At 37.0% G+C, this 17176-nt stretch overlaps 1 protein-coding gene across 13 annotated transcripts in view; it reads left to right on the plus strand.

The window, feature by feature from the left end:
- slmapa (sarcolemma associated protein a) overlaps nucleotides 1–15493 on the plus strand; it is a 196152-nt gene extending 180659 nt beyond the window's left edge. For 11 of the 13 annotated variants that reach the window (XM_072280435.1, XM_072280436.1, XM_072280439.1 and 8 more), the window contains 4 exons: nucleotides 2745–2862; nucleotides 7617–7788; nucleotides 10977–11111; nucleotides 13771–15493. In XM_072280435.1, the coding sequence (XP_072136536.1) occupies nucleotides 2745–2862; nucleotides 7617–7788; nucleotides 10977–11111; nucleotides 13771–13863 (518 nt within the window). In that variant the 3' untranslated portion in view covers nucleotides 13864–15493. Of the gene's footprint in view, nucleotides 1–2744; nucleotides 2863–7616; nucleotides 7789–10976; nucleotides 11112–12897; nucleotides 12991–13770 lie in introns of all 13 variants that reach the window. The other 2 variants (XM_072280437.1, XM_072280441.1) reach the window with 1 other exon arrangement.
- Nucleotides 15494–17176: the final 1683 nt, after the last annotated feature.

The following is a 17176-nucleotide window of genomic DNA, read 5'->3' on the forward strand; positions in this document are numbered from 1 at the left end:
TTACTGCTTAATGAGTGCTGTTTGAAAGAATACATTTCTGGGAAAATTGCCTCTTTCTTCATTCACTTAAAGCAAAATCAAAGTATTTTTAATCATTTAGGATAAAAATTATATTCTGTCTTCAAGTAAGATATATCATTATTGCTATCTATTGGGGCCTGCAACTATGTTATTCCTGAACTAAATGGGTCTGGCAAGACTGAGGATTGGATATTTAGACTCCTCACTGCTTCTGGGGAAACTACAGTGGTCTATCATTATTTTACAGCAAAATTTAGCAAAGGGATAAGACTAAAATAATTGCTTGTGTGATAGGTACTGTTTCATAGTTTACATTTTCCCCACAATAAAATGATCACGGACAGTTATGTACAGGTGGAGTATATATTTTTTCCCTTAATCCCTGCCATGTATTTTTGTGTTAACTTGGTATAATGAGGTCCGTGAGTTGAGGACTCTACAACTCAAGTTCTCAGTATTTACTATTTATTATTATTACTATGATTATTTTGCATTTGCACAGTCTGTCTTCTAGTTGTTTGTCAGTCTTTGTGTTTAGTTTTTCATTGATTCTATTGTATTTCATTATTCTACTGTGAATGCCTGAAAGAAAATGAATCTCAGGGTAGTATATGGAGACATTTATGTACTATGATAAAAAAATGTACTTTTAACTTTTAACAACATGAAAACTCAAACTTAAGAGGCAAGTCCTGCTTGTCATCCAAACCAGTCACGGAGCTGGCTTGCAGCTTTTAAATTAGGCCCACCCAGCTTTTTCCTCAGTGTTAAAGTGGCTCAGTTCCACAGGTCAGGACAGTCAGGTATAAGATGTCCATTATAGTTCTCCGAATGTTGTTGCATTTTAAGAAAAGGGGAAGAAAATTTTAAGCACTCACAGTGACTGCTCAACAGTGTAGGCAGATACTTAAGCAATAGTTAAGTTTCCCATTCACTTGTTATCTTAAACTGTCAGAATTCTTGCAAAGTAGGAGGTAACTTGTTTAAGGATAATGTATATGAAAGAAAGATGTATGATGATAAAGTCATGATTGGTTAGAGTTTTCAGAAAAGTAATTCTATGTGACAGCAAATTTCCATAATAAATTAGCCATTCATTAAGTTATCCATTAAACCTAAGTGTTTTCATTTTATGTTATCCATGAAACCTAAGTTTTTTTTTCATTTTTCATTTCATTTGTAAGTGTTACCATTTAAGGTCTTAATAGAATTGACATGGTTGTAAAGTCAGCTGGGTCACAGGATTTATTAAACATTACAGGATAGGGTGGATTAAACTCAACAGGCATACTCCGAATCATCATCACATGAAAATGAGTGTGAGAAAGTTTAGAGGTTCAAATTCTTGCCAAAATTCTTGTGCAGTGAGGAATTTCTTTTTCATTTTGGCCTCTCCTGTCTCATGAATTTTTAAAAATCTAATCAAATATGGTATTTTTCCATGTTTTGGACGTGTGACTGTCCTGCACATGTTTTATGTGAAAGACCCACAATCTATTAATGTCTTTTATTTCTGCTACTGTCAGCATTCTCCCGCAGGACCAGAACATTTTTGCTGCTTGTATCTTGTTTTCAATATGTCCACCAAAAAAAATATGATGTCACTACTAACCAATTAAACCTAGAATTTTGTGGAAGGGAGAACATACTGTTCAAGTGAAAGAATGCCATCAGTGTGTATATGTTTGGCAAACATTTAGTCTTCATTCTAAGACTGTTTATACATGACAAAACTATTTATGTTTAACCTTAATATTGCAAATGTGGAAATTGCACTTAAATGAAGTGACATCATCTAGTAATTATTTATTAATTTTGAGCTTTCATTCATTTTGCAGAGAAATTACTTTAGTCAGAGGGTGGTAAATCTGTGGAATTTGTTGCCACAAGAGGCAGTGGAGGCCAAGTCACTGGGTGTAATTAAGGCAGGGATAGATAGGTTCTTGATTAGCCAGGGCATGGGGAGAAGGCAGGGGAGTGGAGATGATTGGAAGAATTGGATCAGCCCATGATTGAATGGCGGAGAAGACTCGATGGGCCGAATGGCCTGCTTCTGCTTATGGTCTTATGGTCTTATGGTTTTAGAGTTTAAACTACTAAGTTGTATTTTTTTGTAACCTGTGGAGTATTTCAAATCCCCTGTGTTAATACTTTATCAAAAGTTAATTATTGATAAGTATTGCAAAATACATATTTTAATTCCAGCTTTGGAATCAAGTCTCTGATGGTAGAACTGCTTCTTCAGTGGTATTATGTGACTTGCGGTTTAAAATGGCAGGGTGCCGGACATAGTTCCAAACATCAAAATTCCTGTGTCATAAGCACCATAACAACAACTGAACTACCATAAGTAGAAACATTCACTTTTATGTTTCATGTTTTTTGGATGTGACATGGCACACAGGTGGTATTATTTTAAAAATATGCTGACATGAGTGTAAAAACAAATGGAGTAACAACAAATCTTCACTTCATACTGCTAGGATTTATGTATGCATCCACCAGTGTTCTACTTTACTTTCTTCCAAGAACATTCTCACCCATATACTGAAGTAACCATTTAACTTGTAATTATTGTCAATAATGCTTTAAGGAAATATAAAATTGTAGAAATTGTGGAACCTAGTGAGAACAGAGTTTTCATTTGCTAAATACATGTTTGTTACTGAGTTTTGAGGTGCTGCCATGCTGCTTCAGTCTTTTTTCAATTTTGTTCCTGGCAGGTAAACTGGATGAATTGCAAAAGCAGAGCAGTACTCTGCAGAATGATTGTGATTCACTTAGACACGAAAAGGTTACTCTTCTGGAAAAATTGCAACAATATGAGGAAGAACTCCAATGGCAAGTTCCTATAATAATTGTTTGTGTTTTTACGACTGGAAGCGCTGTGTGTTTTTGTTTTAATATTTCCATTATTGATTTGGTTCTAATGAAGCATCTTTTCATATTGGACTTTTAAATTTACTTACATTCTTTCTCATTTATTACTCACCCAGATAATGAGAAATAAAATAACTGAATTTAACATTTCAGTTTAGATCATTAATTGATCCAATTTCTAAAATGTAACCATGGATCATGATTTTTAAAACTGTTTAGAATGCTTTTCAATACACCTCTTATATTTTCTGATCATGAAATAAGTTTGACTACGATTTTGCTGTGTTGCAGCTGTAAGTCCACAACATTCCAGACTCAAAAAAGCTATCTTTTGGTGCTGAGGTGGCTACCAATAGCATGGAAATTATTGATCAGTAATCCCAACCCTTCACATAATCTGCTGTTAATTGTGAAATGGGGTCGCGGGAAGATACAGTCCTAAAATAACAACACAAATGAAAGGAATGCTATCATAAAGGAACACACACGAAACTCAGCAGGTTCATAAGGAAATATTTTTAGAGTATCTTCTAAACATGAAATATGTTTTTATTCACAGGTGATCTAAAATTGACTGAAGATATCAGCAAAATATCTTCATTTATTCCTGACATTTGTTCAGTAGACTTCAGTAACAAAGTTATCAATAAATTCATCAGTAATTTTAGGTATACACACTATTCTCTGCAACCTGCAGCATGAGTCCAGGAGTATATTGAATGGACTTTATTTCTTACATCCTTCACATACATGAGGAGTAAAAATCTTTACGTTACTTCTTCATTTGAATGTGCAATGCGCAATTTATAGTAACTTGTAATAAATAGTGTACAAAGGACAGTCAGTATAGCATAGAAATACAAGTGTATCAGTGTGAATTAATCAGTCTGATGGCCTGGTGGAAGAAGCTGTCCCGGAGCCTGTTGGTCCTGGATGGTAGCCGCTGGAACAGTTTGTGGTTGGGGTGATTCTGGTCCCCAATGATCCTTCAGGCCCTTTTTACACACCTGTCTCTGTAAATGTCCTGAATAGAGGGAAGTGCACATCTACAGATATATCACTGGCTGATGCTAGGTTAGGGTATATCTTTGGGCTGAAGTAGAAGAGAAAGGATCCAGTTGGGATGGATAACTAAAGGGCAGACTGTAATAGGATATGAGTGCAAGTAAAATACGGTTAGAGAGCAATAGCTAAGCTTCAACATTAAAGGCTCTTTATCAGATTGAACAGAGCAAAACTGGGTAACTTAATGTATGGGCAGAAATTTAAAATAAATATCTTGTAGCCGTTAGAGAATTGTAGTGGTAAGTTGGCCAAGACTTGAAATGGAATATTCCTGAGTATAATATTACAGTACAGGTTTCCCTCGCTATCCGAAAGTAGAGCGTTCCTGTGAAACCTTTCGTAAGCCGAAATGGCGTAAAGCGAAGAAGCAATTACCATTAATTTATATGGGAAAAATTTTTGAGCATTCACAGACCCAAAAAATAACCCAACAAATCATGCACAAGATAAATCGAGATAAAGCACAGATACTCACAGACACAGTTCAAAGCTATGGCAGTTTGATGCTGAGTGTAGTTCCCAGGGAAGGAGCTTGGCAGCGCCACTCTCGCTGCTCGGGGTGCGCGCTGCCTCTGTAACGGCTCGCTGCAAAACAAACGCTGAATGCTATTTTCGCTTTTCACCTTTTTTCGTAAAATAGAAAATCCTCTTCAGATTTCTTTCGGTTAGCGAAAACAGGTACTAGTGTAGGTCTTTCATAAAAGCGAAGTGGCATAAAGCGAACTTTCGAAAAGCGGGGGATACCTGTATTGGCAAAATGGAAAAGGTGACGGGGTAACTAATAATTAGGACGTTAATGAGAAATGATCTTGACTCAGGAGCTCAGGAAATAGAATCAGTCTGTTGGAAGTAAAAGAGTAGCAATGCTATTGGACAAAATGTTAATCAAGAAATACTGGGTGTTTATAGCAGTGATGATACAATTATTATAGGAGACGTTAAGTTTCATATAGACTGGACTTGTGAATTTCACATAAATAATTTAGATTTCATTACGGAGCTTAAGGTAAGGAACCCTTAGGAGACAGTATTCATAATATGATACAAATCAGCTTGCAGTTTTAGAGGGAGAAGTCTGATATATCCATACTGCAGTGCAGTAAAGGGAATTAGAGAGGCATGAGAGAGGAGCTGGACAAAGTTAACTGGAATGGGACACTAGCAGGGATGACAGCAGAACAGCAGTGGCTGGATTTTCTGGGAACAGTTCAAAGGTGCGGGATAGATATATCCCAAAGATGAAGAAAAATTCTGAAGGGAAGATGACACAACTGTTTAAGAGAACTTTGGATAGGTACATGGATGGGAGGGGTATGGAGGGCAGGTTGATGGGACGAGGCACAGTAATGGTTGGGCATGGATTAGAAGGCCAAAGGGTCTGTTCCGGTGCTGTAATTTTCTATGTTCTATGACTTTCCTAATCTGAGAAAATTCAAAAATTAGAAGTGCAAAGGCTCTTGGGAACCCTCGTGCAGAATTCCCTAAAGATTGACTTACGGGTTGAGTTGGTTGTAATGAAGGCAAATGTAATGATAGCATTCATTTCAAGAGGACTAGAATGTATTAAGGATGAGATTTTGGAGTACTTGGAGGCGCATGATAAAGTAAGCCAAAATCAGCATAGTTTTCTTAAGGGGAAATCTTGCCTGACAAATTTGTTGGAATTCTTTGAGGAAATAACCATCAGGATAGTCAAAGGAGAGTCAGTGGATGTTGTTTATTTGGATTTTCAGAAGGCCTTTGACAAGGTGCCACATATGAAGTTACTTAACAAGATATGAACCCATGGTATTAATTAGCGATACTAGCAGAGATAAAAGATTGGCTGACTGGCAAGAGGCATAAAATGGGAATAAAGAGGGCCTATTCTGGTTGGCTGTGGGTGTCTTTTGGTATTCCGTAGGGGTTGGAATGGTATTGGGACTGTTTTGTTTCATGTTCTATGTCAGTGATTTAAATTATGAAATTGATGGCTTTGTGGCCAAATTTGCAGATGGTACAAAGATGGGTGAAGGGACAGATATTGTGGAGGAAGTAGGGAGTCTGCAGAAGTACATGAACAGATTAGGAGAATGGGAAAGAAGTGATAGGTGGTGTATAGTGTAGGGAAGTGTAAGGTCTTGCACTTTGGTAGAAGGAATAAAGGCATAGACTATTTTCTCAACGGGAAGAAAACTCACAATTCAGAGATGCAAGAGGGTTTGGGAGTCATTGTGCAGGATTCCCTAAAGGTCAACCTGTAGGTAGAGTCTGTGGTAAGGAAGGCAAATGTAATGTTAGCATTCATTTTGAGAGGACTAGAATATAAGAGTAAGGATGTAATGCTGAGGCTTTAAATAGCATTGCTCAGACTGCACTTGGAGAATTGTGAGCAGTTTTGGGCCCCTATCTAGGAAAAGGTATGCTGACATTGGAGAGGGTCCAGAGGAAGTTCACGAGAATGATTCCAGGAATGAAAGTGTTAATGTATGAGGAGCATCTGATGGCCCTGGGCCTGTCTTTACTGGAGTTTAGAAAACTGAGGGGTGATCTCATTGAAACCTATTGAATATTCAAGGGTCTAGATAAAGTGCATGTTTCTTCTGGTGGAAGAGTCTAGGACCAGAGGTCAGAGCCTCAGAATAGAAAGATGTTCATTTAGAACAGAGATGACGAGGGATTTGTATAGCCAGAGGGTAATGGATCTGAGGAATTCATTGCCACAGATGGCTGTGGATGTTAAGACTTTGAGTATATTTAATGGGTTCTTTATTAGTCAAGGCGTCTAATAAATTCTCCACTGGGGCAGAGAGATCCATAACACTGCAGAACATCAGACTAGGGCCAAAACTACGATTTTAAACCTAGATAAAGTTGGTTGCATAGATGGCCAACAAGAGGGGTTACTAATAGTAATAGACTGATGGAGAGGGATTCTTCATCGTGTTGCAAAAATTAATCGTAAACTTGATAAATGGATAGAAGTTAAAAACCAACAAAGGTTAACAAAAATGATATGGTGTAGAAAAATAAATATAAATAAGCTAATGAGAATTCAGGAATGTTTTAACACTATATAAATTAGGGAAGTGGCTCAAGTAATATTGGTCTCTTAGAAATTAGGTAAGAGACTCATTCATGAGAAATAAAGAAATGACATAAAATGAAATATTTTGCGTCTCTTCACAATAGCAGGTACAGAAATTTTATCAATAATAAGAGGAAATCCCAAGACAGAGGGAGAAGAACTAAAGACAGAAAAGAGTGCTAATGTGAAATTGTTAAATTCAGTGTTGAATTCCAAGGGCTGCAATATGCCTTGAGAGAAGGTGAGGTGCATTCCTTGATCTTGCAAAGGAGTTGAAGGTTGAAGACAGGTATCCATTCCATTTCCTTGAGATTAATCTTTTTGGCTCAGATACTCCCTGTCACAGTAGCAACTACCCCTATTAATGGAGGACTGATTAAATGCTGGGAAGCAAATGGGGAGAGAGCAAAAGGATAAAATTAATTAGAGAATGCTTCGAAATGTTGGATAGCCTTGATTACTACTGTTCTGTCAACAACCAATGAAGGTAGTTCTGAAAGCATGTATAATAATTCAGCCAGGGATGTATCTTTGTTATAAATGGGTTATACCTGAAAAAGTGAAAAGTAATGTTTTGTTACAGTGCCCAGCAGCAGAGCGTGAAGTTGACCAATGATGTATGTGGATTAGAAACTTCTCGGAAAGAGCTGCAACTCCAGATGGGATCTTTGAAGGAGCAACGTGTACAGGAGACAAACGAACTGAGATCACAGCTTGCACAGGCTGAAAAAGAGACACAGAAATTTCAGCAGCAGGTAACTTAATAGATTTAGAACTTTTTTTTTGTTCTTTATGTGTTATCAATGATCTAAATATTGATCATTGGTTTCCTGTGCTGCTTGTTTCAGTCAAATTTGCACTGATAAGGAAAACTACTCTAGTAGAGCTACTATCTCACAACACCAGAGACCCAAGTTCAGTCCTGACCCTGGTCGCTGTCTGTGTGGAATTTGCATAATTTCCTTGGGATTGTGTTGGTTTCCACTGAGTACTCCATTTTCCTTCCACTTCATGAAGCCATGTGGGTCGGTAGATTAATTGGTCGGTGTAAATTGCTTCTGGTGTGTAGGTGAGTGGTAGAATCTTGGGGGAGCTGGGGAGAATTGGGGTTCATGTAGGATTAGTGTGAAAACGGTGGTTAATGATCAGTGAAAACTCAGTGGCCACAGGGCCAGATTCCATGCTGTATCTCTCTTTGACTCTGATATTGGTATAAATAAGAAAAATAACCAGATATCCTCATTGAGAACATTTGGAAAGTGGTACCTCCTGTATATCTGGAGGGAGCTCTATTAAAATTTAGCTGAAAGGACAGCACAGGTAGAGCAACTGCCTCATAGCTCCAGTGACCTGAGTTTGATTCTGATCTTCAGTACTGTCTGTGCTGTGTAGGCATTTTCTCCCTGTGACTTTATGTCTTTTCTCCTATTAGAAATAGCCCAGGTTTTGTGTTGCCTGGCAGAGCGTCCTGCTCATATTGTAAGAGCGTCCTGTCTTGCCGTGAAACAAAATCTGTCGTTTGGAATCGTGTTTGACTAAGCTGCCATCTTGTGCTAAAATGACAGAAGTTAGGTACAGAGGTAATGGGGTGTTAAGTCATTCCAAATGTAGTTAGATCTTTACTGCTGACAGAAGCCTCAAATCCTTATCCAATAATGGCTCTGTATGAAAGATTCAGTGTTTGTTAACTTCCTCTAGTGGTCCAATGAATACTTATTTCGTGTCTATAAAAACTACTAACTTAGAGATACAGAGAAAGTTGTATGCTCAATAATACAATAAGCCCACACAAAGTAAAACCATCTTAGAAAGATATGAAAATTTCAGCAAGATTCCTTTTGAATGTAGGATTGAATGAATTTCAGTTGCATTCAAACATATACTATATGTACTATATACTGTTACAGTATATTGGTGCTGAGTAAATTTAAATTTTGCATTTTTTTCAAACATTCTTTGTGGAAAAATTAATTGTGTATTTTAATTCACAGTATGTTCTAATTCAAGGTTAGAATGCCAGGTATGCACAAAATAATATTCAATAAGAACACAAAACATAAACCACTTAATTAAATCTTTTTCTCAATTCATTATTGCTAATGGACTAAGTTGTTCGGAATCCAGATTGAGTGCAAATTACTTTTTCCTTCCTCCTGAGTCTCATGCACTGAAGATAAGAAAAACAGCAGACCTCCAACACATTCCTCAAGTGGCATTCTTTTTATGTGGTCCTAGATGGTGTTAATTATTCACATCTTATTGCAACAGAGTTGATGCCAGCTCTTTCAGCAATACCATTAATCCCTTTCCCCTACTTAAGATATTTTGTCATGATTGGTAACTATGGACATTTAGTTGCATTGCACATAAAGCACTAAGCTGCATAAACCAGGAGCCAATGCAGGAAAGTAGGAGAATACCAATAAGTAATGGGGAAGATACCGAGAAAACTGTTGCTACTCCACCCTGAAAATGACCTGATCATGGCACAAGAGGAGGCCATGGACCAACATGTCAGAATGGGAATAGGAATCACAATCCTCTCACCGGACTCGTATACAAACTCAACTCATTAGCTGCTCTGCTGGCAGCCACATGACTCAGCAGTGAGAAGGCCACTTTTCGTAAACGATATACACCTAGAGTAGGTATGATTTGGAATTCAGCCAAACAGGAATGTTGTTCCAGTTAAAGAAACCTCGATTTGAGAGGATGCTGTGTAAATACTGCCCTTATACAATTATCGATTGGCAAGAAATAACAGATCGTACACCATATAAAATTATAAAGAAGTATATTCACCAATTTCAGTTTTATCGTACAGTTAGTAAGAGAAAGAAAAGCAATAAGAGGGCCCATTACAGTTAAACATGTTTAAATGTCTACATGATCATTGAAGCTCATCTCTTCCAAAGCTAGATACAACAGTTACTCACGGCGCGAAACCTACAGTCTACATGAAGCACCCACCACAGTCTGAACTTCCCTTGAAGTCCATCATGAACGAACCAGCTCCCTTGCAGGTGTATTGGCCCTCCTCCTTGGATCCATTCAACTGCACAAAACATTTCTTGCAACTCTCCTTTCCACGACATTCTGTGGCATACTCCTTTTGTCCCGCTCCACAGCTCCTGCCAAAAAGACCCCAAACCAGACAAATGTCCATCACAAATCTCTCTCCGCACCACCCTCTCTAGAAGTTTCTCCAGATCCCACCATCCTCATTGGCTGACAGCATTCCAAAGTTGAACAGCAGGGCTTCTTGCCTTTAGCCAAAACCAAAACATTCTACCAGCAGGACACACTGTTTTTTGCAAAAAAGCTGTTAAGATGAAATACCTACAGCATAGCAATAGGAATCTTAACCAGGACATTACAGAATTAAAATTGTTGGCTCTCCACCCTGCAGTTCCATCTGGGTAGCCTCCAACCTAATGGCATAAAAATTAATTTATCTTTCTGTTAAAATTTGTTTCCCTCTTCCTTCCCTTTTCTTTTATTCTCCTTCTGGCCTCTTACCTCTTCTCATCTGCATATCACCTCCTCCTCCTTTCCTTTCTCCCATGGTCTATTCTCCTCTCCTATCAGATTCCTTCCTCTTCAGCCCTTTACCTTTTCCACCCACCTGGCTTCACCTGTCACTTGCTATCCTCTTTCCCTTCCCTGCACCTTTTTATTCTGGGGTCTCTCCCCTTCCTTTCCAGTCCTGAAGAAGGATCTCAGCCCAAAACGTCAACTGTTTATTCCGTTCCATAGACGCTGCCTGACCTACTGAGTTCCTCCAGCAGTTTGTGTGTGTTGCTTTGGATTTCAAGCATCTGCAGAATTTCTTGTGTTTAGACATGATCACTAAAATCATGGCATATTTTAAAAACAGCGTTTCCTTGTAATTGTAGTAATTATAGTGTTTGTGAAATTCTTCTGTGATTTATTTATGTTATAGTATGAAACAAATCAGACCATGTATATGGAACTGAAAGAAAAGCTAGAAAGAGCTCAGAAGGAGAATGAGTCCATCACAGAAGAACTTGAAAGTTATAAGGAAAATCTAAAATTGTTGCAACAGAAGGGAAACAATGTAAGTATTATAATCCCTTTTCTCTGCCTAGATTTCTGGAATGTTTTTACACATCTAGTTTCTTGAGTTTTGTTGTTATTTGAACTAATACACATTAAAGGATGCTTGTTAAGCATGATAAATCAATCCACGTACTATTTCCAGTCACTGCTGTATAAAATATTGCACATTATAGCTTATATTTAATCAGTTTCATTAAATAAAATCCTTCAATCTTTTCATGCCAAAATGATCAAATTGGTGTTGAAATTGTCTTTATGACTCATTAGGTAGATATTTTTTCCATGATATGCTAATTAGCTGTATAGGGCTCAATTTTCGACCTAAATTGAGTTGAGATAATGGTTGTCAAAGTTCATTCTTTTGCTGAGGGGCATCTACATTCATCTTTATTTTACCTTTTAACCTATTCTATTCTTAACTATTTGTGTTCTGCATCAATTTTTTTCACCAAATAATAATCAATTTCCAAATTTAAACTGAGAAAATAAAAGTGAACTGAAAACCTATTCTCTACTATTGAGCTAAACCAAGAGAAGTATCAGCTAGGGAGGTTATCAGTGATTCCTGGCTGCCATGGTAACTTGTAAGTAATATAAATAAAGATTAGAACAAAATAAAGTGGGGAGGAAATGCCTGTTGGCTGACTCTTTATTTTCATATGTGTTTATACTTGTTGTCTGGAGTAAAGCAGCTTTTATAATCTTGTACCATGAGTATCTTGAATCAGCAAGGCAGCATGTTCTCCAGCACCATGAAAACATTCCCACACATAGGGAACTCACTTGTTGCTCCATACGTGGCAGAACTTGTACTAAATTGGTATGATCACCAGCAACTTTGATGTGTTGCCTGAATTTCCAGCATCTGCAGAATTCCTGTTGTTTGCTGTCATGTTATTGACTTGTTTAAATTAAGTCAGCGTTTCAGCTACCTGTTGTACTCTTAACATTTCATTAAGACAACCTGCATTTTTCATGCTTAGATCAGTTGTTATGAATATGATCGGTCGGAAAGTAGGGTAGCAAGTAAATCAGAGTCAGTGAAGGATAAAATAGGGACTTGGAATAGTTTTTCTGATTGTGAGACAGAAAATATTGAAATTAATCATTAGTTTCTGTTGGTGATTGTGGGATTGATTTTATTTTGGAGGAAGTTCCCGTACCAGCTTGCCCAATAAATTTCTGCTTATCAGCAATATCAGAAGGCAACTACCATTTTAACCTTCAGTTGGGATAGGTGTGCAGAGTCAAACTTCTGTTCATTACATATATGCGATCACTTCTCAAAACTGTCTGCTGTGCACTGACCCGTGCATCACCTGAGAACCTTGTGGAATTTTCCATTTGGGATGTCATGTCAGCGTCAATAAAATGTTGAATTTTGAAGGTTTTTGGATTTGGGAATTTTGGATAAGAGGTACTCGACCTGTAGCTGATTGAAGATTAAAAACTGTTAAAATTTTAAAATCATTTCTATTCAAATTCCACTTAATTATAATTTTAAAAGTCAGGAAATGTTTTTCATCAACCAAAATATATATCCAGGACAACATAAGCTAAGGAATTTGGAGCTAAGCCTAAACTGAAGAAAAAATGATGAAATATTTTGCAGCACATTGTTTTGCAGTGGATTTTCAAACCCATCTGAGAGTTGTGTTTTCTTACACTGTACATCACTTTGGCACAGTAAAGTTTATATCCCACCTATATGTTCCCTGAAATTCTCCACTGTGCATTCTGCTGCTTCGCACACAGTGACTGTGAATATCCCTTCCCTCCCTCAGCCTTCCACCATATTGCAACCTATCCCTGCTCTAGGCGTCGCCCTAATCCTGGCTTTCCTGTACTGGTGGTCCGGTTACCTATGGTAGATCAAGGTACACAGCTACAATTTTTGTCTGTGTGTTCCCCTAGTAATTTGTATCCCTTCACAAAATGCATGAACAGTTTGTATGCATCTTTTACTTGCTGATATGTATCTTGCAGGGTCTTAATTTGTGTTAACTGTGCTTTATTTACTTAATTCTTACATTGTAAAGTATAAAGTTTGTGTTTTGTTACCTGTTCTCCAATGTTTTGCTCTAACATGCCACTAATGCCAGTCTAGCATGTCTGTTATCTGCCAAATATGGAATAGTTTTGTAGTGTTTTTACTGGAAGATCGTAATGGTGCAGCAGATTGGGATAACACTTGATTTAAGTATTTCTCGATTTATTAGTCCATATTTCAGTGTGTTTCTAATAAGCATTCAGATGAGCAAAATTATCTCATGTCTGAATATTTAAGAAAAGCTGGAGAAATACAGATGGAAGAGTGGAGTGCAGTGGATGTATCTTTAAGGTTAAACAGGACAAAACAGGACACTTTTCCATAAATCTTGGCTAATGAGTCTTTAGATCAGCTACAAAATGTGAATATGTAATCATGCTCTGAGCATTATGAATTATTGTCTCATTTAAAATATTGTTACTAATGATCAAAGTCACTTTATGAAAAAAAATTGGTAATGAAGAGTGATTTGCACACATCTTAAGGTCAGAGATGTGCATCTACACTGAACATAAACTTGTTTTACCCCAAACTGCTCCTTTATCCATTCAGAAAATTATGGTCCATGGAAGGTAAACTTGACATGTGTTTCAATTACTATTTTCAGGGAAGATTTTTCAAGTGGATGCCGGTGATGGCAGTGCTGGTTGCTGTGACAGTCGTAGTGTTATACCCAGCGTTGAACAGGGCCTCGCCCTGAACCTGCAAAATATGTCTACTACAGAATGTCTCCCTAATGACATTGGCTTTCTTTCACCACAGGGGCAAGCAGATCTGTTTCCATCCTTTTTACCTCTAACAAAACACAGCTGTTTCAAAGTACAACAGTAGGGTCTTTGCTTGAACTGTACAAAATGTAACTGTATATAGAGAGAATAAAAATCATGACTGGATTCTACTCTAGATAATGTTTTATTTGCAGTTTTCCATTATTTTAAAAAGGATAGAATTGTGGTGGCCTAAACAAGGCTTCTTGGTACCAAAATTTAAAGAAATGTGGCATTCAATTTGGTTTAATTTCTGAGTTCTACTGTTTCCTTTAGCCATTGTGGTACAATTCCACCTGCTGATGCACATAGGCCCAAAGAGAAATTACTATGTGGTGGTGAAGTTTGAATCATCTACGATGCTGTTTAAACTCCTGTTGAGTTTCAAAAATTAAATGTAATGCCTGGAAGACTTGCCTTTCATGGAATTTCAATGTATCCCAACATTTCCTAAACCTCCTGTTCACTAAAAAGTGTGAAGAAACAGTAGTAACTTGCATTATATTATTGATTACCATCATAATTGATGTTTAATCCAGTGAAGGTAAGTGGACCACAGACCCTTCTACAGCACCATCCATGCTCCTCTGTGCATCAGTTGGTGGGAAGCTCTGTATCACTGAGTTTAAAAAAAAAATGTTTGTTTGTTCTCCCTAGGAATGGGGATATCTGTGTTAGAGACTGAATGAAATATTTCTGATGCACAGGAGTGAGGTTTATGCTTCAAATGTTAGCCATGACTGGGACTCAAATCTGCAGTCATAAAGCAGTGTAATGCTACTGCCTTAATCACTACATTCCCAGGACGAACCTTCAGCTGTCTTTCTGACAGCTGATATGTTCATTATAGGAGTCACACCAGCAAGCACTTTGTTTTGAAGCAAGTCACAGGAGAAAAATGGATTATCATCTTAATTTTTTCATGAATCTTAGCCAGTTGGATATTGCCTTATTTTAAAACTAATTCAACCACAGAATGTCAGTGTAGTTGTACAATGTAACTACAAATATTGGTACAAGACTCAGTAGTCAATCAAATGAAAAAGAACACTTTAAAATACAGCTTGTTTAAAATATTCTTGACAATAAAAATAGATTTTCAAGAACGTTGACAAATCTGCTATATAATTTATCTTAAGCACGTTGAGGGTGAGTGTAGGGTTTATTAGGTGTCCCTTTCACCTTGGGAAATTTCTTTTGTTTATATGGTTGTGGGGCAAAGAAACACTTGTCTGTGTGGAAACAAGCAAATTTGCTCTAAAGTTGTTAGTCTGAGGAAGTGTTTAAATTACTATTAAGTTATGGTATTCCACCTCAACTGCACATACATGTACACACACACACTCATGCCAGTGGTTCTTGGTACCTCCTGTACATAGGTTGTTTGCAAATATTGTTCTGATATGCTGAATTGCAGAAATGAATTTTTTAAAGTTAAATAATTGTTTTAAATCTATTTTGTAAAAAAGGTTGAAAAGTAAAGTAGAATTTCTGGAGTACAAATTAAAGTATTTGCACTAACATATGTGATGTGCATGATTTAATAAAATAAAGTTTGCTCTCCTTTGTGCATTTGAATTTATTGTTAAGATACAGTACATAGTTATATAGCTGTTAAAAATGTCTTACAGTATGCAATGGCCTATCTTGTATTCTTGCATAGAATGTGAGTATTATTATAATGGACAGCACTTAATCGCTAATTCTAACTCTCCTTCAGAAATAGATGGTGAATTCCTTCTAGTAAAGTTGTGTTTCATGTGTTTGACCCAGTGATGGTGAAATACTGAAGATATATTTTCAAGCCAGAATGATGTGTGACTTGGGGGAGAAATGCAACAGTAATTTCTCCTCTGTGCTTGATTTTATAAGTGGTAGAGGTTGTAGATACGGAAGGTACAATTCAAAGAAGCCTTGGTAAGTTGCGCAGTTGGTACACTAAGGGCTTATTCCATGAGTTGCTGCCAGTCAAGAAGGCTGCTTTTTCCTGAGTATGCCAAATTTCTTCAAAGTTGTTTGATCTGGACTCATTCAACCAAATAAAAAGGGAGTATTATAATTCTGACTTCTGATTTTTGGAGAAGGTTTTGGAAACAAAAAGGTGCTCGAGTCTTTTGTTTCATCATACCCATCTGTGTATCAGGTCCTGCTTAAGCCTCTTTATTAGTGCTGATCCAGAATCATAACTGAGGGGATTTTGATAATGATAATCTTATTGAACATCAGTAGGATGTCCTGAAGTTGGTCATTGGCTTGCAGTTGTGTGCTTCAAATGTTGCGTATCTGTCCATGGTTAAATATTGTATAGGTCTTCCTGCATGAGGGAGTGGATGGCTAAGCGCTATGCAAGTATCATCCACCTTCTGACCTTACAGAGCATGGAAGATGATTAGTGGATCAATCCAACAACAAAGATAGAATTTTGTGGAAATGTTCAGCATTGACCAGAAACTCTTCTCTTTTCACATATGCTGCCAAACCTTCTAAATATTTCCAGCATTTTCTGTTTTTATTTCAGATTTCTATCCTCTTTAATATTTTGCTTTTGATTCAATATACAACAATTAGATCTGGGACTCCTTCGTGAGGAACTCTTACAACTGGGAACAATAACAATTGCAACCTTCCATCTTCATGCTGACTATGACTGTTAATTCATGGAGGAGAGCAAGGAAAAGGAAATTATACAATATCATGGGATAGAATTTCTGGGTGTTGTGTTTGCTCAAAATCGACCAAACCAACTCAAAAGAGAGAACCTATTTAGAACATAAATTATGTACAAGTAAAATTTATATTTCATCTTTTGTACTGCGTTAAAAACATCAATCAAAAGATTATCCTTGCCCATAGAATTGACTATCTCGGCTAATTTGTTTATTTAATAAATTATTTGAAGAGATAGATAAAAGCTATGTTACTGAGAAGGGAGGATCTATTTATTAAGGAATAGGTAGGCACTCAAAACACTACGGACTAACATAAATTGTTGATGGTGTCAGCATGAATGGAGTACTGAAATGGCATTGGAAACTGATAATCTGAGGTTGACATTGGTAGGAATGAAGTATTCGCATGTAAGAAATTGTATGTTTCATGCAATTGTCACTATCTACATGCAGTAGTATTACAATTTAACTTGAGACATTAAATTAACAAATAATACCCTACGTTTAAACATTTTACAGTTTATCAATACCTTCACACTTCATGGGAAGTTGAGGCATTTTCTCTTGTTCTGCCTAA

The sequence above is a fragment of the Mobula birostris genome, chromosome 16 (genome assembly GCF_030028105.1).
Source record: "Mobula birostris isolate sMobBir1 chromosome 16, sMobBir1.hap1, whole genome shotgun sequence".
NCBI lineage: Eukaryota > Metazoa > Chordata > Chondrichthyes > Myliobatiformes > Myliobatidae > Mobula > Mobula birostris.